This window comes from Theropithecus gelada, chromosome 7a (assembly GCF_003255815.1).
Source record: "Theropithecus gelada isolate Dixy chromosome 7a, Tgel_1.0, whole genome shotgun sequence".
Lineage (NCBI taxonomy): Eukaryota > Metazoa > Chordata > Mammalia > Primates > Cercopithecidae > Theropithecus > Theropithecus gelada.
Window position 1 is genome coordinate 20294218 of NC_037674.1, and position 27904 is coordinate 20322121.

General features: G+C 38.8%; 1 protein-coding gene, 2 non-coding genes and 1 pseudogene across 3 annotated transcripts; 3 read left to right on the plus strand and 1 right to left on the minus strand.

Moving 5' to 3' along the window:
• TERB2 (telomere repeat binding bouquet formation protein 2) lies at window positions 1–27698 on the plus strand. The gene is made up of 7 exons (XM_025390557.1): window positions 1–72; window positions 186–267; window positions 1600–1739; window positions 4673–4734; window positions 8685–8770; window positions 22833–22921; window positions 27476–27698. The coding sequence occupies exons 1-7, from the start codon at window positions 9–11 to the stop codon at window positions 27616–27618; spliced, it is 666 nt and encodes a 221-aa protein (XP_025246342.1). The 5' UTR covers window positions 1–8; the 3' UTR covers window positions 27619–27698.
• LOC112628230 lies at window positions 5691–5794 on the plus strand. Its single transcript, XR_003120391.1, has one exon. It is a non-coding gene; the product is annotated as a U6 spliceosomal RNA (small nuclear RNA).
• Window positions 13414–14011, minus strand: LOC112627853 (annotated as a pseudogene).
• Window positions 22528–22631, plus strand: LOC112628236. Its single transcript, XR_003120397.1, has one exon. It is a non-coding gene; the product is annotated as a U6 spliceosomal RNA (small nuclear RNA).
• Window positions 27699–27904: the final 206 nt, after the last annotated feature.

The following is a 27904-nucleotide window of genomic DNA, read 5'->3' on the forward strand; positions in this document are numbered from 1 at the left end:
GCGACGCCATGTTTCAAGGGCAGCGCGGTTGGTTTTGCCGCAGCGTTAGCCGGGATCTGAGGCAATTCTGGGGTAGGAAGCTGAGTGGAAGCAGCGGGTTAGGTGGTGAGGGGAGCATCCTCCTCTCTCTGATGCTTTGGGTCCAGGGTGCTTGATAGGTTTACCCCGTGCTCTTACCTCCACAGTGGCTGAAGGGGGGACGATCAGTGACCCGCGAGCCGCCGACTTCTTGTTCAGCTGTGATGCCTCGCACCCAGACACGCTGAGGTACTGAGGGCCACCTGGCAGCGCCACTTACGTTAGGATGAGCCGGGAGTTAGGGAAGGAAGTTGCAGTCCACTAATACTGATGAGGCGGGGCGCCGTGGCGGACACCTATAATCCCAGCTGCTCGGGAGACTGAAGCAGGAGAGTTACTTGAACTCGGGAGGCAGAGGTTGCAGTGAGCCAAGATCGCACTCCAGCCTGGGTGACAGAGCAAGATTCCATCTCAAAAATTAATAAGATAATAAAATTAAAAAAAAATAATATTGACGATAGGGTGAGGCTGGAAAAGGGCAAGTTTTCAGTCCTAGATTTGAGGGAAAGAAATAGACAACCACCTTTCCTGTCTGCTGCAGTGTCACAGGCTTCTCCCTGGTCCTCAGGCCTCTTCCTGAATTCCAAGTGTGTGTTTCCAGCTGCCGCTTCTACACCTGCGTGTGGCGCCTTGAAGGCCCCTGATATTCAATGTCTAAATCAAATCTTATATCCCTTCATACCTGCGCCAAGGCCTGTATTCTCCAAAATTTTGAATAACAACCCTACGCCATGAAACAGTCAGTGGCCGAATACCATGAATTAGATCCCTGTAATTGTTCTTTATCCTCACTGCCACTAACTTAGTAGCACCTTAATTCCCTTTTGGACGGGACTATCAAAATAACTTCCTAAACTGTTACTGTGCCTCGAATCTGTTCCCTGAGATCCCCCTTCGCAGGGCTGCAGATTTTGTTTACAAACCAGACATCAGATCAGGGCCCTACCACATCCTCCTTTCCCCACTCCCCCCTCCACCCACCGATTTCCTACAGATTTAGATCGTGTCTGTGCCTACCTTGTTTATTTCCCAGTTTTTCTCCCGCCTTCCGTAGCCCAGTCAACCCGAACTGCCATTATTGTGCCTTCACGCACGCCTTTTTCTTGTAATGCTCTTCTTAACTCCACCTGTAGAAAAGATGTTGCTTTCTGTATGTTAAGGTTTTTCTGACTGCATGAGCGCTCCTCACCTCAGGATTAATTGATCCCTATTTATAGCAAAGACCCATAGGCTGCTAGCTCAATCCACTGTTGATGCCTAGTAAACACGACTGTTTTAGATCAAGTTTTCTAATTCATATGGTCATTAACCAACCCTGTAAAGCTGAGATGTGCCAGATATAGGCCCCCAGAAAGTAGTATCTTATGCCATACATTTTTCCTTCCTTGCCAGAAAAGGACACATAGATGTATGCATCAATGTAGTCGTCTCCCTACTTCCAGTTATTTATTTATTCTTTTGAAAGGTTGAATACATTCTTGTTTGTTTCATAACCTAAAATATTTCCTTTCTTTCTCCTAGAATATATCAGAGCCTTGATTACATAGAAGATAATGCTACAGTTTTTCATGCCTACTATCTCTCTGCAGTAGCTAATGCCGAAATAAAAACCTCGGTGGCTTTGGGTCATTTCATTCTTCCTCCTGCTTGCCTGCATGAAGGTTAGCAAAGATCATTCAGCCAATCCCTGTCAGACAGTCAAATCCGGCTAATCTCTGTGAAACAGCCAAATTCAACTGTACTTATTTTGTTCTCAGTCACATATTTTTTAATTTTGTATCTATTTAACAAGTGGAAAAAGCATGGACTTTGGATCAATTTGCCTTGAGTGTATATCCTGACTTTGTTTATGTATTGTTTATTCATATTCATTGAGCTCTTCTTGTGTGCCAGGTTGCAACCTGGGTAGGTGCTGGGGATTCAATGGAGAGACAGACAGACGCAGATCTTTCCTTCACAGGCTAGAGTCTAATGCTTACTAGTTTTGTGATCTTTTAGCAAGTTACTTCTCTGAAGTTGTTTTGAGGATAAAATGAGATAATAGGCCTGGCGCGGTAGGGCATGCCTGTAATCCCAGCACTTTGGGAAACTGAGGCAAGCAGATCACTTGAACCCAGGAGTTCAAGACTAGCCTGGGCAACAGGGTAACATGGTGAGATCCTGTCTTTATTTATTTTAATAATTTCCAATTATTTTTAAAAATAAGATAATGTTTTAAGGTGTCTGATGTGGTGAGCATTTAATAGATGTGTTCTTTGCTAGTTTTGAATTTCTTCATTATTTTCCTAATTTTTTCTTCTGATATTTAAAGATTGGTTATGATAATAAACCCATGTATTTGTATTTTTTAAAATACACTTGAAAGCACTTTCACATCAATTTTTTCAGCACCCCTAGAAAATACGATGGGGAAGTAAATCAACTGCTTCTGAGATTGGTTCTTTTAGTTTTCTCTGCTTGGAACACCCTTTCTTATCCTACCCAAATCCTACCTATTTTTTCTGGGCTAACTTTATTATTATTATTATTATTATTATTATTATTATTATTATTTTGAGATGGAATCTTGCTCTGTCGTCCAAGCTGGAGTGCGGTGGTGTGATCTCAGCTCACTGCAACCTCCACCTCCTGGGTTCAAGTGATTCTCCTGCCTCCGCCTCTTGAGTAGCTGGGACTACAGGCACCCACCACCACACCTGGCTAATTTTTATATTTTTAGTAGAGATGGGGTTTCACCATGTTGGCCGGGCTGGTCTTGAACTCCTGACCTCAAGTGATCTGCCCACCTCAGCCCCCCAAAGTGGTTGGAATACAGGCGTGAGCCACTGCGGCTGGCCTTGGCTAACTTTACCCCATTGATAGGTTTTGTATTATTACCCAATTCTTGATATGTAGCTTGCCTATCCAATAGATATCTGTTCATCTCCAAAAAGACAGATTGAAGCTGAGTACATATTCCCAGTGAGGAGAGTATTAAAAAGAAAAGAAGACAAATAACTTAAAAATTATTTCTATAAAAGAGCCATTAGAAACCCCAGAGATTTGGTTCCTTCCATAGTCGATGTCCTGGTGAAACCTACTTATAACACTAAATTGTTCTAAGTGGTTACACAAATTGATTAATGACTGGATAGGGGAATTGATTTTAAAAACTACTTGTGCCAATCAGTGAATACCCACCTTCAAGGAGCTTATCTTGTAGAATGGCTGTGATTTAATTTATCACTCCTATTTACTTACATGATTTTAAACTATCACTCCTATTCTGCCTTTGAGTTTAGCATCTTATATTAACATGTATTTAAATTTTCAAAAATCTGTTTTAAATGAAAACGTGCTTCTTTTTAAAAATTAAAAGCATACCTTTTTTAATCTGCCTATTGTCTAGTAGAAGCGTGAGATGCAAATGTGAGCCACATATGAATTTTACATTTTCTAGTAGCCACATTAATAAGAATAAAAAATAGCTGGGTAAGGTGGCATGCACCTATAATCCCAGTTACTCTAGAGGCTGAGGTGGGAGGATCCCTTGAACCCTCGAATTTGAGGCTGCAGTGCACCATTATCACCCCTGTGAATAGCCACTGCATTCCAGCCTAGGCAACATAGTGAGACCCCCTTCTCTAAAAAACTTAATTACATAATTAACTGAGTATAAATAATTTTAGGAATGTATTTTATTTAACCTAATACATCTAAAATATTATCATTTCAATATATAATCTATAAAAATTGAGATACCCTACATTCTTTTTTTGATACTAAGTCTTCAAAATCCTGTATTTATTTTATACTCACAGCACCTCTCATTTTGGATTAACCACACATTTCCAGTGCTCAGTACCTACATGTAGCTAGTGGCTGCCATACTGGACAGCAAAAGTCTAGAGTAATACCACCTTTTTTGTCCTTTTGGCTACTGCGAAAACTTTTGAGATCATTGAGTTTGGATGATGACATTGTCCTTTGACATGTGGACCATTGTAGAATTCCTGTACTACCATGTTAACTAGACATATTGTTCATCCACCCTTCTTTTATATCTATATAGGTATCCATAGTATAGACATTAGATATACATCTAATATATCTAATGCATTATATAGATACATATGCATTATTATATATAGATATATCTATATATGCAGATGTATATCTATATATGTATACATATATACATCTAATGTATAGCTAATGATACAGATATAGATACTGATATATATCTAATGTATATGTAGATACAAATATAGATATAAGAGTGGATGAACATACCTCAATGATATATATATACACACACACACATACACACATCTAATGTATATAGAGATACAAATATAGATGTAGATATATTCTAGCAGGAAAAGTCTACAACAATGATTAGCAAAGTGTATTAGAATCATCTGGAGAGTTTCTTAGAAAAGCAAATTCCAGAGCTCCTCCTCAAAGATCTGATTCAATAGGAATCTGCATTTTAACAAGTGTGTTATGTGATTTTGTTGAAAATAGAATAACACTGGCCTAGAAATTTCAGACTTTAAGCAAAATTCGGAAGGTTTAAAAAAAAACAGTATTGGATTTGTTTTTCTCATCACAGAAATAAGAAGAAAAATTGGTAGTTTTATTTGGGAACAAGACCAACATTTTCTGATAGAAAAGGTAAGAGTAAATTAAGGTACTTGTTTAGAATCGACAGTTTCACATTTTCTGAAAGCGAAGTTATCTTAAAATGTTTACTTGTGACGTGTTAGCACCAGTGAGTCAGATTAAGAGATTTATTTATTTATTTATTTATTTATTTATTTATTTATTTATTTCGAGACGGAGTCTCACTCTGTCTCCCAGGCTGGAGTGTAGCAACGCGATCTCAGCTCACTGCAACCTTTGCCTTCCGGGTTCAAGCGATTCTCCTGCCTCAGCCTCCCAAGTAGCTGGTATTACAGGCATGTGCCACCGTGCCCGGCTAATTTTTGTATTTTTAGTAGAGACAGGGTTTCACCATGTTGGCCAGGCTGATCTCGAACTCCAGGCCTCAAGTGATCCTCTCACCTTGGCCTCCCAAAGTGCTGGGATTACAGGCGTGAGCCACTGTGTCTGGCCCAGATTAAGAAATTTAAACGGCATGCTGTTATTGAATATTATTTGATGCAACTTTGTTTTATAGTAGTACATTAGTAAAGTTGAGGTTATTTTGTATAAATAAAATTATTCCCATAAGAAACTTGAAAATTTGCTTCTGTTAGTAATAAGAAGAGAATAATTGGTGCATAGTATTTACCAGTTCTTTACTGCCAGTGTAGATTCTGACTGGTTAATTTCTGTGATGTGCTGCTGTTTGTTCAATGTTTTGGATAACACCCCTCAATAAATGTGTACAAGAGTCTGTCTGAACCTATTCTGGTTTGGGGGTTGCCTGATTAACCAAAAAAAGAAAAAAAATGTGTACAATACTGGAAAAGTAGCTGTTTTGTAGCTTTTGCCATCCTGCCTCAGATTTACTTATGCTTTTGACTTACTTCAGAATCTTTCAGTAATAGCCAAATTTGGGGACAATTGAGCTTTAAAACGAATAATGACAATAATGGATTATAATATGTTAGGTAAAAAGAATCCATGTGCTTGCTTCAGCGGCACACATACTACAATTGGAACAATACAGAGATTAGCATGGCCCCTGCGCAAGGATGACATGCAAATTCATGAAGCATTTCATATACATATATGATACTCCAAAAGCAGACATAAGGAAAAAGGAAGGACAGAAGGAAGAAAGGAAAGAAGGAAGAAAATAAGGAAGAAAAGGGTGGGATAAGGAAAATTTTCCTTTACAAAATAGCAGCTAGTAAATATAGAAAGAAAGATAAAATCGAAAATCACCATTTTTAAAACCCTCAATATAATAATTGATTTAGATAAGGTCATTAATGGATTATAAACCCATGATCTCAAATTATCACCCACAGATTGGTTATTAGTTCCAAAGTTAAACAGTGTACCTTTACAATGGAGAGATCTGGCCGGCACCACTTTAACTTAGCAAACTTAGCATCACCATTATTGGAGAAACCTTTCAGTATGTTCAGTCTGATACGATATAATAAATACACAGTATTATCTGTGTAGTATTCTTGTTCAAAACACTTCACCCGAATTTAATTATGAGTTAACATTCAGACAAATCCAGAATATGGACCATACCACAAGACAATTAACTGACCTGGACTCTAACATCAGTTAATGTCATCAAATACAAAAAAAGCAATAGGACCATAGTAGATGAAGAGACATAAAAAAGAGGAATAAAAGACATTTGGAGAGCAATTGGGAAAATGTAACAATGAACTGTATAATAGGTGATACTGTGTTACATTTTATTTTCTTAAGCGTGATAGTGGCCTTGTAAAGATAAAACAATGTATATTTTTAGAAAACACATGCCAGGTATTAGAGAGTGGAAATGTCATATCTGCAAATGTTTTCAAGTGGTTCCACAAAAATAAAAAGAGAGAGGAGGCACTCAGGGTGTCGGAAATGTTAACACTTTGTGAATCTAGGTGAAAGATATATGGTATTTATTGTACTATTCTTTTTTGTTTTGTTTTGTTTTGTTTTGTTTTTGAGACGGAGTCTCGTTCTGCCGCCAGGCTGGAGTGCGGTGGTGGGATCTCAGCTCACTGCAACCTCCACCTCCTGGGTTCAAGCAATTATCATGCCGCAGCCTCCCGAGAAGCTGGGATTACAGGAACCCGCCACCACACCCAGCTAATTTTTGTATTTTTAGTAGAGACAGGGTTTAACCATGTTGGCCAGGATGGTCTCAATCTCCTGGCCTCGTGATCCTCCCGCCTTGGCCTCCCAAAGTGCTGAGATTACAGGCATGAGCCACTGCGCCTGGCCTATTGTACTATTATTTAACCTTTTGGTACGTTTGAAATTTTTCACAGCAAAGAGTTAGGGAGAAAATCTTTCACTTTTATTTTTTATTTTGTTTAAACTTTAAACCCACAGCCACATCATATAGAAAACCTTTACAGTATGTCCAAAATCAGGCTATCAACATATATTTTATATTTCTGTTATTAATTTGCTTTTTCTTCCCAGGGCATCATCATCTGAAAATAATAGTTCTTTCAGCTTTTTTGTCTAGGAGGTAACAGTATGTTGTACTAAGGACTGAAATATCTAATCCTTGACTTTTCACAGTGTTTCCAGGAACATGAGCAGTAATGCAATGGTTATTATTTGATGGTAATTATTGACTCTACCAGAACTTTAGAGTTTACAGATCACTAATTTCATCATTTAGCTTTATACATGAGAAAACTAAGGGAAAGAAAATATAATGACCTGTTTTAGTACACGTTGGCAGATATTAGCAAAGTGGAGCTAAATTTTCTCAGCTCTAACCCAATCCAATGTTTTTTCTACTAAAAAATCACTAGAACATACTTGTATGGATGTTGACTCTAGAAGTTATATTACTACATGATAAAAAAAGTTTGTCAATTCTTTCACAATATTGGTTGGTATGAGTATTAGCCAATTATAATCATGTAACCATAGTATATATAAGTGGAAGGTATTCATCGAATGGCAATAACAAGGGTAAATCTGGGGAGCATTATCATTATTATTGTTTGGAGTGGATTTAAGTTTTTATATAAATATAGAAACTTCTTAATAGTGTCTGGATGCGGTGGCTCACACCTGTAATCCCAGCACTTTGGGAGGATGAGGCAGGCTAATTGCCTGAGCTTGGTAGTTTGAAACCAGCCTGGGCAACATGGCAAAACCTCGTCTTTACTAAAAAATACAAAAAATTAGCCAGATGTCGTGGCTGGTGCCTGTAATCCCAACTACTTGGGAGGCCAAGGCAGGAGAATTGCTTGAACTCAGGAAGTGGAGGTTGCAGTGAGCAGAGATCATGCCACGGCACTCCAGCCTGGGCGACAGAGCAAGACTTTGTCTCAAAAAAAAAAAAAAAGAAAAAGAAAAGAAAAGAAACTTCATAATGGTATATAAAATAGATTATGTGATAGACACCAGTATCTTAGTTGCTTTCACAAAATATTTAGGAAAAGCTTAACATACATTGAGTTATTTTATATCTTTACAGCTAAATACTTCACTGTCCTTTTGAAGGAGAAATATAATTTGTTCAGCTTATTTTACAGTTTTGATTTGTAGCTCACAGGCAGCCCAGGAATCCTTAAGTCAAGGATTTTAAGAAAGTTTAAATTAGTAGCAAGTTTTTTTGTTTCCTTATTTTTGTGACTAAAAAGTAATATAACCACATTAGAGGAAATTTCAATAGTTGAAAGGAGAATAAAATCAGTCAAAGTTTTGCTTATCTGACATAATCACAGCTGGTATATTTAAAATTCTCGTCTTCTTTATGTGTCTCTAAAAATATATAGTATAAATATATGTGTGTGGACAAAATTTTATAAATTTTCTCCACCAAGCTAGATTGAGTGGACTTAAATGTGTAAATATTTTATGGCTTTTGATATATATATTGCCAGTTTATTTTTCCTTTTTAGAAACATTACTGATTGAATTATTAGTATAATGATTTTTTAAACTGTGATTTATTTTTCTATCCACAGCATGATGAAGTAACACCAAATGAAATAAAGATCCTTAGGGAAAATGGTGAACTAGCAACAGAGCACAAAAAAGAATTATCCGAAAGGTACTGAATTCATAAACTTCACTGATATGCAATTCAATGTAGACATCTGTGAGCACTGATTGTGTGCTTATCTCATTTAATTTTCAGTTTTCCTATGAGACTGATAGCATTATAATCATTCCCATTATGCAAAAAAAAGAGATCTATGATTAGAAAGATAAGCAATTTCCCCAAAGTCTTACAAACTTTTATTAAGTAGGGGAGAAGCAGGATTTGAAGTGAGTCAGAGCCCATTCATTTAAATGTCAGTAATTAAATACTATACTACATATTTACTATGTAGCATACTATTCTATCTCATAGTATAATACACTATACTGTCTCTGCAGAAAGGAAACAAGGATTTTATGTATGATAACAGTTAATAAACTGTTTAAAAATTATATGTTTCTGTGTGTGAAAACCCAATCATCATGCTATGAACTACAAAAGAATCTTAAAATACATTTTTTACTTGGAAGGAAATACACTACATATTAGCAGTAATTTTATTAGGATGAAAAGTGGCGAGTGATTTCCCCTCTTCTTTCCAAATTGCTTGTAATACATTACTTTGGTTTAAGAAATTAAATTTAGACTGGGTGTTGTGGCGCATGCTTATAATCTCAGCACTTTGGGAGGCTGAAGCCGGATGACCGCTTGAGCCCAGGAATTTGAGACCAGTATGGGCAGCATGGGGATACCCCATCTCTATAAAAAATTTAAAATACTAGCTGGGGGTAGTGGCACATACCTGTAGTCCCAGCTATTTGGAGGCTGAGGTGGGAGGATCACTTGAGCCCAGGAGTAAGCCGTGATCACGCCACTGCACTCTAGCCTGGGTGACAGAACAATACTCTGTCTCAAAGAGAAACAAGAAATTAATTTAAAAAGACAAACAAACATGGCCTTGCCCTTATATTAGGACCAATTTATGAGAGGCCTTCTCATTGCAGGCTTATACATGATCTAGTTCTAGTTCCATGGTTTCCAATTCAGTTGCTTTTCAAATATTCATAGGGAACATTGATTCTTCAGAAGTGTATGTTTTATCCTCCAAACCTGTGGCCAGAGTCAACCTAAAAGTGGAGGCAGGGCAGTCCCCACAAGGGGGTGCCCCAGACTGTCCCAAGTTGTGGTCAGTTGGGATTCTAAAGAAAGAACCACTAAGTAGAGTAATCAGTCTAAAGCATTTATTGAGGGAACTTGCAGATTACTACACCAATCCTTACAATGGACAAGATAAAAGGGGTGTTCTACCTAGGTATATCCACCGTGAGGGGTTCTGGGTATGGAGTTTGTATGAGGGTTTAAGGAATCTGGCTCAGGGCTGAGGCCAGTTTCTTTCAGTGTTTTGAGCAGCAACCTAGATACTTTTATCAGTGCCTGGAAATGTTTAAGGTCCTGGTTTGAGTTCAAGCCCACTGGGAAAACCCTGCACTGGGCTGTCTCACAGAGCAGTCAAAGCACTCTGTGATTTTTGGTCAGGACACGGAAAGAAAGCCAGGAGTAGAATCGGGGGAGGGGAGGATGGGACTGGGGTACCCTGCAGTCTAGTATTTAGCTACTGTAATAAAAATGATCAAACAGTAGTTATCATTCTTCAAAATAAAAAGTAATGATGTAATTTATATAACTGTTCAAGTTTTTCTCCCATAAAGGCTAATTTCCTTAGTATACAAAGAGGTATTACAAATCTGGGAAAAATACGTCCAATCCAAAAACAACAAAAATGGACAAAGGATATGAATAAACCCTGGGTAGGTGTGTACTTTGAGTCTTTTCTTTGTGGAAACAGCAGAGGGTGCAGTGTGAACATAGATAAAATATACCCTCAATTTACCTGCTGGAGCATTTGTTAGCATACTACTGGGGACATTGATTTTTTTTTTTACATCATACAAACTTGATGTACAAAAAATCAGGCAGTACAGAATTAGTATAAAATCCTCATTTCTCCCAAATCCTCTCCCAGTAATAACCTTCATTTTTTGTTTTTAATTGAGGCAGAATCTTCCTCTGGAGTCTAGAGTGCAGGCTGGAGTGCAGTGGTGTGATCTCGCTCACTGCAACCTCTGCCTCCTGGGTTCAAGCAATTCTTGTGCCTCGGCCTCCCGAGCAGCTGGGACTACAGGCACATGCCACCCCGCCACACCAGCTAATTGTTTGTGTTTTTAGTAGAGATGAGGTTTCGGCATGTTGCCCAGGCTGGTCTCAAATTCCTGGCCTCAAGTGATCCACCTGCTTCAGCCTCCCAAAGTGCTGGGATTACAGGCATAAACCAGGCCTAGTCGAAAATTCTTATTTGATACTATGATGTGAAATGGCAGCATATGGCATTTCATTTTGTTTGTTTAACACATTTATTTATTTATTTACTTATTTTTGAGACAAAAGCTTTTTCTCACCCCCAGGGCTGGAATGCAGTGGTGTCATTTCAATTCACTGCAACCTCAACCTCCCCGGTGAGAGATCCTCCTTCCTCAGCCTCCCAAAATGCTACTAGGATTACAGGCATGAGCCACCACACCTGGCCTACAATTTGTGACTTTTATGACACCTCCATGCACATCTTTTTAAAAATAAATCTTACTCTACTTTTTTGATAGTTTTCTTCATGTAAATTCTCAGATGTGGAAATTACGGTATAAAGAGGAGTTTTTTTTTTTTTTTTCTTTTTAAACACCTTATATTTATTTATTTATTTACGTAATTGTGTGTGTGTGTGTGTGTGTGTGCATGTGAGTCAAGATCTTGCTGTGTCACCCAAGCTGCAGTGAGGTAGCATGATCATAGCTCACTGCAATCTGGAACTCCTGGGCTCAAGCCATCCTCCCACCTCAGCCTCCTGAGTAGCTAGGACCACAGATGTGTGCCACCACACCTGGCTAATTAAAAAAAAAAAAAAAAAATTTGTTTTGAGACAGGGTCTCATTCTGTCACTCAGGCTGGAGTACAGTGGCATAATCTTGGCTCACTGTAACCTCTCAACCTCCACCTTCTGAGTTCAAGCAATTTTCATGCCTCAGTCTCCTGAGTAGCTGGGACTACAGGTGTGTACCACCATGCATGGCCAGTTGTTTTTGGTATTTTTAATAGAGACGTGTTTCTGCCATGTTGTCCAGGCTGGTCTCAAACACCTGGCATCAAGCAATCCACCCTCCTAGGCCTCCCAAAGTGGTAGGATTATATGTGTGCCAACTTGCCCAGCCTAATTAATTTTTTTTTTGTCAAGATGGCATCTCACTATGTTGCTGAGGCTGGTCTTAAACTTCTGGGCCCAAGGTATTTATTAATTAGTATAGTAGCATGGTGGCTCACACCTGTAATCCCAGCACTTTGGAAGGCTGAGGCATGAGAATAGCTTGAGGCCAGGAGTTCAAGACTAGTCTGAGCAACAGAGAGAGATCCAGTCTCTACAAAAGATAAAAAAAAAAAATTAACCGGGTGTAGTGGTGTACTCCTGTAGTCCTAGCTACTTGGGAGGCTGGGGCAGGAGGATTGCTTAAGCCTAGGAGTTGAGGTTTGCAGTGAGCAATCTGTGGTCATTCCACTGTGCTTCAACCAAAGTGAAACAGTGAAGCCATGTACCAAAAAAAAAAAAAAAAAAAAAAAAAATAGTAGCATATAACTGTTTCTTAGAATATGGAGCTGGAGGGTATTCTTTCATACTAGAAATAAACTACATAATATCATATAGTACATTCAAATGCATGTACTAAAGGACTCTCCAAAATTTTAATCAATATCTACGTTTAGTTTGTTAAGTAATTTCTTGAGAGAACCACTGAGAGATAGTGTCCTTGTGATGAAATGATAAATCTCTTCAGGGTTAAGTCTTATAAAGGAAATTTTGATTATGTTGATCCAAGTAATGCAGTGGTGGCACATTGATTAAAAGGCAAAGTTTTACTTTTTTTTTTTTTTTTTTTTTGAGACGGAGTCTCGTACTGTCGCCCAGGCTGGAGTGCAGTGGCGCGGTCTCGGCTCACTGCAAGCTCTGCTTCCTGGGTTCACACCATTCTCCTGGCACAGCCTCCTGAGTAGCTGGGACTACAGGCGCCTGCCACTACGCGCGGCTGATTTTTTTGGTATATTTAGTAGAGACAGGGTCTCACCGCGTTAACCAGGCTGGTCTCGACTTCCTGACCTCGTGATCCGCCCGCCTTGTCCTCCCAAAGTGCTGGGATTACAGGCATGAGCCACCACGCCCGGCCAAAATTTTACTTTTAATTTCCCTAAATGCTGTCTCACTTGTGTCAGGAGGGATTGGGAATACTCAAAATGATCTTCCAGAGAATTTCTGCCATAAGAGTGTGTGCCCTCATTAGGAATGGCTCTCTCATTATCTGTCCGTGATTGGAGGGCTGCTTTCTCTGATAAAACCTTTATATCTCCTGGTAAAGGGGAAGAGCTTTGCCATTTGGTGAGAGAAGGGGATGTCTTGTGTATGTTGCAGTAAAATTCATCATGTGCAGTTTTGTGCCATCTTTGCAAGGGTCTTCAATGCATCCTACTGAGGTGCAGGCTGTCTTGATTGAAGTTGGGGTTTTCCGTTTTCTTAATAGTTCAGCTAGCACTTGAGTCACCAGATATAAATTAGACATTTATCTCCTCAGTTGCCAGTATGCATTCTGCGTATTATCACTTCAAGTTCTTACTCTTCAGAGATCTCTGCTCTTCAGATTGTCTTCCTGATACAGATAGATTTGTTTGGTTTTTGAGTGGTTCTATTTTGAGATCATTACATTCTTTCCTCATCAACTCTTGTTCCAAACCATGGATCTTCAGGTCACTGCTTAACTTTTCCACCTCCCAGTTTGATGAAGGTAGATGGAAATTCCTCATCACCAGCTGAGTTTCCACCTCTGTCCTTAGCTAGAGTTCTGCTTCTTTAGATTGCATCTGTTCATTCAATACTTTTAAAGATTCAGACTTGTGTTTACTCATTTTATCTGATTTGCTTTCTAAATTATCTCTATCAATGCAAATGTTTCAATATGCATAATAGGCCTTATTTACTTGTTGCTATTCCACAAAACTTGTTTTTTCATCTAATTGAGCTCCTGTAAGCTTTTCTTCCAAAAATGTAATTCTTTTTTTAACATAAGACTTCTCTTGAATCCTTAAGTCCTTTTTTGATGTCTTCATATGGGCAAAATGGGAAGCAACAGAAGCATCTCCTCAATATGTTGAAACTGGAGTTGCTGGGGTTTTTTCACAAGGTAGCATACAGGTATCACCTTCTATGAGTGCATCCATGAGAGCCTGAAACCAGGCTACTTAGGGCCGCCACCGAGTTTCCATTCCCTAATGTTTAGAAACAGCCCCAAATAGATCGAGTTGCCAGGGATCACCACGGGTTCTGATTTCCTTGAAGATACCTCCACTTTACCAGCGAAAGCAGCCACTCTGAGTTATTGAATTGAGGGTATTGGTCTTATATCTACCCATTTGGAATTCCTTAAGATTCTAAGGATATTTTTTTTTAATTTATTTATTATTATTATACTGTAAGTTGTAGGGTACATGTGCATAACGTGCAGGTTTGTTACATATGTATACTTGTGCCTTGTTGGTGTGCTGCACCCATCAACTCGTCATTTACATCAGGTATAACTCCCAGTGCAATCCCTTCCCCCTCCCCCCTCCCCATGATAGGCCCCGGTGTGTGATGTTCCCCTTCCTGAGTCCAAGTGATCTCATTGTTCAGTTCCCACCTATGAGTGAGAACATGCGGTGTTTGGTTTTCTGTTCTTGTGATAGTTTGCTAAGAATGATGGATTCCAACTGCATCCATGTCCCTACAAAGGACACAAACTCATCCATTTTTATGGCTGCATAGTATTCCACGGTGTATATGTGCCACATTTTCTTAATCCAATCTGTCACTGATGGACATTTGGGTTGATTCCAAGTCTTTGGTATTGTGAATAGTGCTGCAATAAACATATGTGTGCATGTGTCTTTATAGCAGCATAATTTATAATCCTTTGGGTATATACCCAGTAATGGGATGGCTGGGTCATATGGTACATCTAGTTCTAGATCCTTGAGGAATCGCCATACTGTTTTCCATAATGGTTGAACTAGTTTACAATCCCACCAACAGTGTAAAAGTGTTCCTATTTCTCCACATCCTCTCCAGCACCTGTTGTTTCCTGACTTTTTAATGATCGCCATTCTAACTGGTGTGAGATGGTATCTCATTGTGGTTTTGATTTGCATTTCTCTGATGGCCAGTGATGATGAGCATTTTTTCATATGTCTGTTGGCTGTATGAATGTCTTCTTTTGAGAAATGTCTGTTCATATCCTTTGCCCACTTTTTGATGGGGTTGTTTGTTTTTTTCTTGTAAATTTGTTTGAGTTCTTTGTAGGTTCTGGATATTAGCCCTTTGTCAGATGAGTAGATTGCAAAAATTTTCTGTAGGTTGCCTGTTCACTCTGATGGTAGTTTCTTTTGCTGTGCAGAAGCTCTTTAGTTTAATGAGATCCCATTTGTCAATTTTGGCTTTTGCTGCCATTGCTTTTGGTGTTTTAGACATGAAGTCTTTGCCCATGCCTATGTCCTGAATGGTACTACCTAGGTTTTCCTCTAGGATTTTTATGGTATTAGGTCTAACATTTAAGTCTCTAATCCATCTTGAATTAATTTTCGTATAAGGAGTAAGGAAAGGATCCAGTTTCAGCTTTCTACTTATGGCTAGCCAATTTTCCCAGCACCATTTATTAAATAGGGAATCCTTTTCCCATTTCTTGTTTCTCTCAGGTTTGTCAAAGATCAGATGGCTGTAGATGTGTGGTATTATTTCTGAGGACTCTGTTCTGTTCCATTGGTCTATATCTCTGTTTTGGTACCAGTACCATGCTGTTTTGGTGACTGTAGCCTTGTAGTATAGTTTGAAGTCAGGTAGCGTGATGCCTCCAGCTTTGTTCTTTTGACTTAGGATTGTCTTGGAGATGCGGGCTCTTTTTTGGTTCCATATGAACTTTAAAGCAGTTTTTTCCAATTCTGTGAAGAAAGTCATTGGTAGCTTGATGGGGATGGCATTGAATCTATAAATTACCTTGGGCAGTATGGCCATTTTCACGATATTGATTCTTCCTATCCATGAGCATGGTATGTTCTTCCATTTGTTTGTGTCCTCTTTTATTTCAGTGAGCAGTGGTTTGTAGTTCTCTTTGAAGAGGTCCTTTACATCCCTTGTAAGTTGGATTCCTAGGTATTTGATTCTCTTTGAAGCAATTGTGAATGGAAGTTCATTCATGATTTGGCTCTCTGTTTGTCTGTTACTGGTGTATAAGAATGCTTGTGATTTTTGCACATTAATTTTGTATCCTGAGACTTTGCTGAAGTTGCTTATCAGCTTAAGGAGATTTTGGGCCGAGACAATGGGGTTTTCTAAATATACAATCATGTCATCTGCAAACAGGGACAATTTGACTTCTTCTTTTCCTAACTGAATACCCTTGATTTCTTTCTCTTGCCTGATTGCCCTAGCCAGAACTTCCAACACTATGTTGAATAGGAGTGGTGAGAGAGGGCATCCCTGTCTTGTGCCAGTTTTCAAAGGGAATTTTTCCAGTTTTTGCCCATTCAGTATGATATTGGCTGTGGGTTTGTCATAAATAGCTCTTATTATTTTGAGGTACGTTCCATCAATACCGAATTTATTGAGCGTTTTTAGCATGAAGGGCTGTTGAATTTTGTCAAAAGCCTTTTCTGCATCTATTGAAATAATCATGTGGTTCTTGTCTTTGGTTCTGTTTATATGCTGGATTATGTTTATTGATTTGCGAATGTTGAACCAGCCTTGCATCCCAGGGATGAAGCCCACTTGATCATGGTGGATAAGCTTTTTGATGTGTTGCTGAATCCGGTTTGCCAGTATTTTATTGAGGATTTTTGCATCGATGTTCATCAGGGATATTGGTCTAAAATTCTCTTTTTTTGTTGTATCTCTGCCAGGCTTTGGTATCAGGATGATGTTGGCCTCATAAAATGAGTTAGGGAGGATTCCCTCTTTTTCTATTGTTTGGAATAGTTTCAGAAGGAATGGTACCAACTCCTCCTTGTACCTCTGGTAGAATTCAGCTGTGAATCCATCTGGTCCTGGACTTTTTTTGGTTGGTAGGCTATTAATTGTTGCCTCAATTTCAGAGCCTGCTATTGGTCTATTCAGGGATTCAACTTCTTCCTGGTTTAGTCTTGGAAGAGTGTAAGTGTCCAGGAAATTATCCATTTCTTCTAGATTTTCCAGTTTATTTGCGTAGAGGTGTTTATAGTATTCTCTGATGGTAGTTTGTATTTCTGTGGGGTCGGTGGTGATATCCCCTTTTTCATTTTTAATTGCGTCGATTTGATTCTTCTCTCTTTTCTTCTTTATTAGTCTTGCTAGTGGTCTGTCAATTTTGTTGATCTTTTCAAAAAACCAACTCCTGGATTCATTGATTTTTTGGAGGGTTTTTTGTGTCTCTATCTCCTTCAGTTCTGCTCTGATCTTAGTTATTTCTAGCCTTCTGCTAGCTTTCAAATGTGTTTGCTCTTGCTTCTCTAGTTCTTTTAATTGCGATGTTAGAGTGTCAATTTTAGATCTTTCCTGCTTTCTCTTGTGGGCATTTAGTGCTATAAATTTCCCTCTACACACTGCTTTAAATGTGTCCCAGAGATTCTGGTATGTTGTATCTTTGTTCTCATTGGTTTCAAAGAACATCTTTATTTCTGCCTTCATTTCGTTATGTACCCAGTAGTCATTCAGGAGCAGGTTGTTCAGTTTCCATGTAGTTGAGCGGTTTTGATTGAGTTTCTTAGTCCTGAGTTCTAGTTTGATTGCACTGTGGTCTGAGAGACAGTTTGTTATAATTTCTGTTCTTGTACATTTGCTGAGGAGTGCTTTACTTCCAATTACGTGGTCAATTTTGGAGTAAGTACGATGTGGTGCTGAGAAGAATGTATATTCTGTTGATTTGGGGTGGAGAGTTCTATAGATGTCTATTAGGTCTGCTTGCTGCAGAGATGAGTTCAATTCCTGGATATCCTTGTTAACTTTGTCTCGTTGATCTGTCTAATGTTGACAGTGGAGTGTTGAAGTCTCCCATTATTATTGTATGGGAGTCTAAGTCTCTTTGTAAGTCTCTAAGGACTTGCTTTATGAATCTGGGTGCTCCTGTATTGGGTGCATATATATTTAGGATAGTTAGCTCTTCCTGTTGAATTGATCCCTTTACCATTATGTAATGGCCTTCTTTGTCTCTTTTGATCTTTGTTGGTTTAAAGTCTGTTTTATCAAAGACTAGTATTGCAACCCCCGCTTTTTTTTGTTCTCCATTTGCTTGGTAAATCTTCCTCCATCCCTTTATTTTGAGCCTATGTATGTCTCTGCATGTGAGATGGGTCTCCTGAATACAGCAGACTGATGGGTCTTGACTCTTTATCCAGTTTGCCAGTCTGTGTCTCTTAATTGGAGCATTTAGTCCATTTACATTTAAGGTTAAGATTGTTATGTGTGAACTTGATCCTGCCATTATGATATTAACTGGTTATTTTGCTCATTAGTTGATGCAGTTTCTTCCTAGCCTCGATGGTCTTTACATTTTGGCATGTTTTTGAGATGGCTGGTACCGGTTGTTCCTTTCCATGTTTAGTACTTCCTTCAGGGTCTCTTGTAAGGCAGGCCTAGTGGTGACAAAATCTCTAAGCATTTGCTTATCTGTAAAGGATTTTATTTCTCCTTCACTTATGAAACTTAGTTTGGCTGGATATGAAATTCTGGGTTTAAAATTCTTTTCTTTAAGAATGTTGAATATTGGCCCCCACTCTCTTCTGGCTTGGAGAGTTTCTGCCGAGAGATCTGCTGTTAGTCTGATGGGCTTCCCTTTGTGGGTAACCCGACCTTTCTCTCTGGCTGCCCTTAAGATTTTTTCCTTCATTTCAACTTTGGTGAATCTGGCAATTATGTGTCTTGGAGTTGCTCTTCTCGAGGAGTATCTTTGTGGCGTTCTCTGTATTTCCTGGATTTGAATGTTGGCCTGCCCTACTAGGTTGGGGAAGTTCTCCTGGATGATATCCTGAAGAGTGTTTTCCAACTTGGTTCCATTTTCCCCCTCACTTTCAGGCACCCCAATCAGACGTAGATTTGGTCTTTTTACATAATCCCATACTTCTTGCAGGCTTTGTTCATTTCTTTTTCTTCTTTTTTCTTTTGGTTTCTCTTCTCGCTTCATTTCATTCATTTGATCCTCAATCGCTGATACTCTTTCTTCCAGTTGATCGAGTCGGTTACTGAAGCTTGTGCATTTGTCACGTATTTCTCGTGTCATGGTTTTCATCTCTTTCATTTCGTTTATGACCTTCTCTACATTAATTACTCTAGCCATCAATTCTTCCACTTTTTTTTCAAGATTTTTAGTTTCTTTGCGCTGGGTACGTAATTCCTCCTTTAGCTCTGAGAAATTTGATGGACTGAAGCCTTCTTCTCTCATCTCGTCAAAGTCATTCTCCGTCCAGCTTTGATCCGTTGCTGGCGATGAGCTGCGCTCCTTTGCCGGGGGAGATGCGCTCTTGTTTTTTGAATTTCCAGCTTTTCTGCCCTGCTTTTTCCCCATCTTTGTGGTTTTATCTGCCTCTGGTCTTTGATGATGGTGATGTACTGATGGGGTTTTGGTGTAGGTGTCCTTCCTGTTTGATAGTTTTCCTTCTAACAGTCAGGACCCTCAGCTGTAGGTCTGTTGGAGATTGCTTGAGGTCCACTCCAAACCCTGTTTGCCTGGGTATCAGCAGCAGAGGCTGCAGAAGATAGAATATTTCTGAACAGCAAGTGTACCTGTCTGATTCTTGCTTTGGAAGCTTCCTCTCAGGGGTGTACTCCACCCTGTGAGGTGTGGGGTGTCAGACTGCCGCTAGTGGGGGATGTCTCCCAGTTAGGCTACTCAGGGGTCAGGGACCCGCTTGAGCAGGGAGTCTGTCCCTTCTCAGATCTCAACCTCCGTGTTGGGAGATCCACTGCTCTCTTCAAAGCTGTCAGACAGAGTCCTTTGCGTCTGCAGAGGTGTCTGCTGCTTTGTTATTGTTTACTGTGCCCTGCCCCCAGAGGTGGAGTCTACAGAGACAGGCAGGTTTCCTTGAGCTGCTGTGAGCTCCACCCAGTTCGAGCTTCCCAGCAGCTTTGTTTACCCACTTAAGCCTCAGCAATGGCGGGCGCCCCTCCCCCAGCCTCGCTGCTGCCTTGCCGGTAGATCACAGACTGCTGTGATAGCAATGAGGGAGGCTCCGTGGGTGTGGGACCCTCCCGGCCAGGTATGGGATATGATCTCCTGGTGTGCCTGTTTGCTCAAAGCGCAGTATTGGGGTGGGAGTTACCCGATTCTCCAGGTGTTGTGTGTCTCAGTTCCCCTGGCTAGGAAAAGGGATTCCCTTCCCCCTTGCGCTTCCCAGGTGAGGCAATGCCTCGCCCTGCTTCAGCTCTCGCTGGTCGGGCTGCAGCAGCTGACCAGTACCGATCGTCCGGCACTCCCCAGTGAGATGAACCCAGTACCTCAGTTGAAAATGCCGAAATCACCGGTCTTCTGTGTCGCTGGTGCTGGGAGTTGAAGACTGGAGCTGCTCCTATTCGGCCATCTTGCTCCGCCCCCCGATTCTAAGGATATTTTAATCGATTCTCTTGGCTCTTCAGGGTGCATAGTCATATCATTTGTTAATAATGAAAGTATTCTGGCCGGGCGCGGTGGCTCACGCCTGTAATCCCAGCACTGTGGGAGGCTGAGGCAGGAGGATCACAAGGTCAGGATATCAAGACCATCCTGGCTAACACAATGAAACCTCATCTCCACTAGAAATAGAAAAAATTAGCCAAGCGTGGTGGCAGGTGCCTATAGTCTCAGCTACTTGGGAGGCTGAGGCAGGAGAATGACGTGAACCCGGGAGGCCTGAGCATGAAGTAAGTCGAGACCGCACCACTGCACTCCAGCCTGGGCGACAGAGCGAGACTTATAAAGTAATGAAAGTATTCCTTCTTTCACAATATGTCTTCCTTTTCATCTGCCCCCCCCAATGTCTTTTCCCTTTTTCTGTTATTGTTTGGCCAGAATTAAATAATGGGTGGTCCCTGACTTTTCTGGGAGCACAATTTTGCTTTATTTGTAGGATTTCATCCTAATGAGTAGTTTCTTTTGGGAGAGTTTAAATGAAATAGAAGGTTTTTTTTGTTTTTTTGTTTTTTGAGACGGAGTTACGCTCTTGTTGCCCAGGCTGTAGTGCAACGGCGCAATCTCGGCTCACAGCAACCTCTGCCTCCCAGGTTCAAGTGATTCTCCTGCTTCAGCCTCCTGAGGAGCTGGGATTACAGGTGTGTACCACCATGCCCGGCTAATTTTTTGTATTTTTAGTAGAGACAGGGTTTCACCATGTTGGCCAGACTGGTCAGGAACTCCTGACCACAGGAAATCCACCTCCCTCGGCCTCCCAAAGTGCTGGCATTACAGGCGTGAGCCACCGCACCCAGCCTTAAAAATGGAAAATAAAGCCTTTGCTATTACTCAGTGTACTTCTAGAGTTTTAGGAAAATAATAAATTTAAAGATGACTCCAATTTTTAATTATTGAGGTTTTTCTTTTTATACAATTATATTATTAGTTATATGTGGTCTAAGTATAGTAAACATTGTCACTTTTAAATAGTGACTGTTCAAAAAGACATGAATGAAAATAGGATCTTTTAGTTGAGATCGTTTTAGCTTTTTTTTTTGAGACAGAGTCTCGTTCTGTCATCTAGGCTGGAGTTCAGTGGCGCCATCTCGGCTCACTGCAACCTCCACCTCCCAGGTTCAAGTAATTCTCTTGCCTCAGCCTCCCAAGTAACTGGGATTACAGCTGCCCACCACCACACCTGGCTAATTTTTGTATTTTTAGTAGAGACAGGGTTTCACCATGTTGGCCAGGGTGGTCTCAAATTCCTGACCTTAAGTGATCCACCCACCTCTGTCTCCCAAAATGCCAGGATTACAGGTGTGAACCACTGTTCCTGGCCACCTTTTAGCTTTTAAAAATTAGAATATGATTTTTTTTAGATTTTACAATTGTATGATTAGAACCTCAATTTTTTTTTTTTTTTTTTTTTTTTTTGAGATGGAGTCTCACTCATTTGCCCAAGCTGGAGTGCGGTGGCACGATCTTGGCTCACTGCAACCTCTGCCTCCTGGGTTCAAGCGATTCTCCTGCCTCAACCTTCCGAGTAGCTGGGATTACAGGCCCATGTCACCACACCCAGCTGATTTGTATTTCTAGTAGAGATGGGGTTTTACCATGTTGACCAGACTGGTCTTGAACTCCCCACCTCAGGTGATCCACCTGCCTCAGCCTCCCAAAGTGCTGGATTTATAGGCATGAGCCACTGCGCCGGGCCCAGACATCAGTTTTTATTTGTTATAGTAAACTGTGGAAGTACTAGTTAATAGAGGCCCAATTATTTGAACACTAACAAATATGTTGTGATCATTTAAAATAGAATCTACTATGCTTTTCTTTTGGCAGATTTAATATTACATATGTATATGTGTATTTTGTCTGAATATATAGTATTGCATTAGTGTACTTTCAGGGGTATTGAGAAAAAGACCCAGGACTCTATAGACTCAAATACTTGTTTTGTAAAGTGGCCAAGAACACCAGAATATCTATATGGGGTTTTATATTACTTAAAAGCACAAAAGAAGTTCATAATTAACATTTTCCCCCATTAAGACTGAAGTCTGATCAAAGAGCAATGAAATTACTATATATGTGCTCACTTTGACAGCACATATACCAAAACTGGAACTATTCAGAGGTTAGCATGGCCCCTGAGCAAGGATGACATGCATATTTGTGAAGCATTTTATATATTTTTTAAAAATCACTATATATATTGCCTGGAATGAGTTCTCACTTGTAAAACAAATCCAAATATATACATATGTGGTGTAATATACTATAGTAAATGTAAATATTTATTATAAGTATTTATAAATATATTTTAATATAAATGTAATACATATAGACATATATATAGTATATATATGTGACTTTCTATATGTTTTATTTTACAGCCCAGAAAAGCATTTTATAAGAACTCCAGTTGTAGAAAAGCAGATGTACTTCCCTCTACAGAATTACCCAGTTAACAACATGGTAACAGGTAGTTTAAAAAAAAATTTACAGTAAACTCAGGTAGGGAAGAAACAAGGGAATATTGTGTTGAATAAAGCTGTTGTATTTCAAATGTGTAGAAAGTAGAGCCTTCTCTATTAAGCATGGTAATGGAGGAGACATCCTTTACATATTGAATAAATTACCTGCAGAATTGACCCAGGAATATGCTTTTATATTTTCTGTGCTAAAACAATGGTATCAAGGTAGGGTGACCACATGTCCCTGTTTATATGTGGTTTATGCTGTTGTTCTGGCATTAGTTTTTAATTCTCAAGTGTCCTAGTTTGGAAGATAAATTATATGAACAGCCCCAATCATAGTGTCTTTTGAGAATCTGATGAAACACAGGCCCCTTTCCTTAGCATACACACATACAAACATAACACACACACTGCCATTCCATTCAATATCAAATATATAAGTCTTTTAAAAACCAAACAAAAAACATAACACACAAACTTTACATATAATTGTAAAAGGGTCACAGATGCCCAGAAGCCTATACATGGATTACCTAGGTGTCCGTGGACTCCATATTTGGGTTTCCTATGCTAGTGTCCTACATAAAGAGAAGACAACTAACCACAGCTGACATTGAGAGGGTAGAACCAAGGGGACCAACTGAAAAGTGGCCATTGGGGTTTGAATTGTGTTGAGTGAGATGGATATTTAGATACTTTGATCTGAGTGGTATTCAGTGGAGTCATTGATAACAATTTTAAAAATAAAGATTTTTTTAAAAACAGTTTTTAAAAGAGCAATTTTTAAAGTATGGGTTTTTGAACACTTATTTAAAAAATAATTTGTGTATTCATCATTTTCTCTTTATTTAGCAATATTAAAACTACCTCTTGCAGCTAGTCCAGTTTCCTAGATCCTAGATGTCTTGCCATATTACTATCCCTGTTCATTTGGACTTACCAAACATTTATTAATATATTTAAAAGAACAATGATAAATATTAAAATCAGCCATAGATAAGGACATATACCTACATTTGGACATGTAATAGTGCTGCTTTATGTATTATTGCTGGATAAAGAAACAGTCTGATTGTTCAAAAAGACATAACAGTGTAACACAAAAACAAATTTTTTAAAACTATTTAAAAATTACAATTTTAAAAGTATAATTTCAATCTGTGGTAATACTCTATTGTGAATTTTATTGGTAGAACTAAAGTAAAAATTTTTAATGTTTTTATTTGCTCAATTGGATAAATTTGCTTTTTTGTATTTCTGCATTAAATAATAGCAATTTCTTGAAAGAAATCTTCATTTTTAGAGGTAATTTATTTGTTTTTAATTTTGATGTGAAATGACAAGTACTTCTCTTTTTTTATCATGCCCATCTGCTTGCACAGGAAGGAATAACTTCTTGTTGGAAAAAATCAGCTCGTGTTAATTAAACACTTAGTGACTAAGAGTTCTAATTTAGGCTGTGGTATCAATTTTTGAGACTAAAACTTGACTATCTCTTCCTCGGAATGGGTTGGGTTCAACTCATTGACTATTAAATTTCTGAAAATAGAATTAATTGTGGTCTTTATTTATAGAAAATACAAGTTGGGGCAATAGCCTAGAACAGGGTTTCTCACTTTTGGTGCTACTGGCATTTTAGGCCAGATAATTCTTTGTTTGGGCGAGGGTAGGAGAGTGTCAGTCCTGTGCATTATAGAATATTTACCTTGGCCTCTGCCCACTAGATACCAATAGCAGCACAAATCTCTCCCCCAGTTGTGACAACCAAAAATGTCCCTAGACATCGCCAAATATCCCCTAAAACATCAAAAGATTTTTTGTTTTGTTTTCAGCTTTTGACTGGAATTAAATTCTCTCAGACTAATATCACTTGTTATCACCCATGATAAGAAGTTCTGATTGACAGTTACATATGTGATTAATAAGAGTAAGAAAGCAATTACTAATAATTGTAAATACTTTGCTGGCAACAATTTTCAAATCAAAAAGTTCTGATAAAAGTTTGGAAATCTATAATAGATGCTATATTAGTTATTTATTGATGTAAATCAAAGTGCTCCGAAACTTAGCAGCTTAAAACAATGAACATTTATTTATTTATTTATTTATTTATTATAGAGATGAGGTCTCACTGGGTTGCCCAGGCTGGTCTCGAACTCCTGGGCTCAAGCAATCCTCCTGCCTTGGCCTCCCAAAGTGCTGGGATTCCAGGCATGAGCCACTGCCCCTGGCCCAGTGAACATTTATTATTTCAGTTTCTAAGGTCAGAAATCCAGGAGTATCTTAGCTGGGTACTTCTGTCTCATAGCCTTTTGTAAGGTTGCAGTCAAGTTGTCAGCTAGAGTGCAATCATTCCAATGTACAACTGGGACTGGAAAATCCACTTCAAAATTCACTCAAGTGGTTATTGGCAGGTGTTGGGTCCTTGCTGGATTTTGGCCAAAGGCTTCAGCTCCTCACCAAATGGGCCTCTCCATAAAGACTATCCACAACATGGTAGGTAGTTTGCTTCCCTCAGCGTAAAAAATCCAAGAATAAGAAAGAGCATGTCCAAGACAAAAGCCTTAGTCTTTTTTACATCTGACTCTCAGAAGTGACATAACATCACTTCTGTCATATGCCATTGGTTATACAGATCAAACCAAGTACAAAATGGTAGTGGACTGTGAATATCAGGAGGTGGGGATCAGTTGGGACCACTGAGTGGCTGGCTATCACAGATGCACGTGGGACTGTCCACCAGGAGTGCTTTCTTAGGAATTCCCTTCTCCCTCCCAGTTTATCTGGATAACACAGGAACAGACATTTTTTTAAACATGAGCTTACTCCCCACCCTCAACATTTGCTTTGAGAGTGAATGCCTGATTTGAACTGGGCTAATGGCAGATCTTCTGGATTTTTAGATATGGAACATAGCAAATCAAGTCATTCTCATTTAGGTGATCAAAAGTCTAAGATGTAAAACTTAGGAGCTGTCATTGGCCATATTTTCTACCATGAAAAGAAAGCCAACTTGCTTCCAAAAAGGAAAATGAGGCTAACACATAGAGAAAAATTTGAGACCAAGGTTGCAGTGAGGTGTGATAGTGCCACTGCACTCCAGCATGGGCAACAAAATAAGACCCTGTCAAAAAAAAAAAAAAAAAAAATACACACATACACACACACACACACACACACACACACACACAGACCAGGAAAAAAAACCCCTAAAAACTTCAGACTGGTTGAGAGCGATCGTAGCTGGTTCTAATTAACTCTGAGTCCCAGCAATATGCCTGCCTTCCTCACAGCTTGGATGATATGGCAATGTCCTTCCAGTAAACTCCCCTTTTGTTTAAATTAGTTTAAATTAGGTTTCTGTCCACTTCATCCTAAAGTCCTTACCTATTCAAAAATTACAATAATCTATTTCTGATGCTATAAATATCCTATCCTTCTTATACTTACAGGAATATTTTTTACTAATGTAGTAATTTTTAAATTCCTATCCTCGCACATCTTCAGAGGTTTCACACAGTGTATGTGTGCAATTAACTAAACACTAATAGTGATATTTTTCTGCACTAGTTTATTTTACACAGATACATAGCCATTAGGCAAAGATTATGAACTCATAGAGTATAGTAATAGTGCTTGAAGAGCTCCTAAAGTAAATGACCATGATTAAAATATCTTTAAAGATACTAGTCAATTTTATATGCTTGGATTCATAGTTAATTTATTAACTGTGAATTTATTATTTTTTATTAGAAATGATTAAACAGTATGCATGGATATCCTGTTGATCTTGATGGTACGGTGTTCTAAATTCAGTCATCCTTGAGCTCTACCAGAATTTTTTCACACAATATTTACTTTTAAATTAGATTTCAATTTTAGTAAAAGCCATAAACACTTGTGTTACACATAAAATGTAATCATTTAAATAGTAAGCAATTGATATCAAATTAATATTGCTTAGTGATAGAGTCCTTAAACCATCTCCATTCTAGGCAGTGTTTTTTTATATGACTCATATCTATTTTGGATAACTAATTGACATCAAAATTACTCTTATCCATTATCTTTGTTGACTGAGCAGTAATATCAATTTTTCATTTTTTTTTTAATCCTATTCCAGTGTTAGCAGTGCAGGAAAGTGTTACCTGCTGAAACAGGGAAGATGAACTCTTTGCACTGTTAGTAGCTGGTTGGATGGATAGTTCTAAGTGATTACCCTCTAAGCTAGATACACTTCCCAGTTATTTTGGTCTAAGTACTTTCATGTTCTAGCCCCAACCTAGACATCACAATCTCAATAGTCAAAGCGGCTTTAATCCACCTTTTAATCTCTTAAAAGGTGGCAGAAAGTTGTGGGAAGGGGAAGAGGAGGTGTTCCCTGATAGTTATAAGGTTTCATGGAACATCTTCTCACTGGTATTATTTCTTCTTTTTACCTCTTTTCTAAAAACATTCTTTAGAAGTCTTAACTCTAATAAATCAAAGACACTGAAAAGCAAATAGTATGAGAGGGTTTCAAGTATATATCTCTATATATTTTTTATTTTATTTTGTAGGTTATATATCAATTGATGCCATGAAGAAATTCCTTGGGGAGCTACATGACTTCATTCCTGGAAGCTCAGGGTATTTGGCATATCATGTTCAAAATGAAATTAATATGTCTGCTATAAAAAACAAATTGAAGAAGAAATATTAAATTAAATTGTAAATATCTTGGCATTTATTTTCTATAAAATATTATCGAGATGTCCCTAATGTAAAATGCTCCCTTTTGGGGCATCCCCCAAAAGGGATCCCCTCTATACTGGGGGATAGAGAAGTGGGAAAGAATTTTTCTGTTTCTCAAAATATGTCTTTAGGAAATTCAGAATCATTTTGGTTCTGTGTTTTCACATTTGGGCTGGACTTTTTTCCCCTAGCTTATAACAATATGTTCAAATATTCTCAATGCACAGTTGTTAAGGAGTAATTGTCATTAAAAT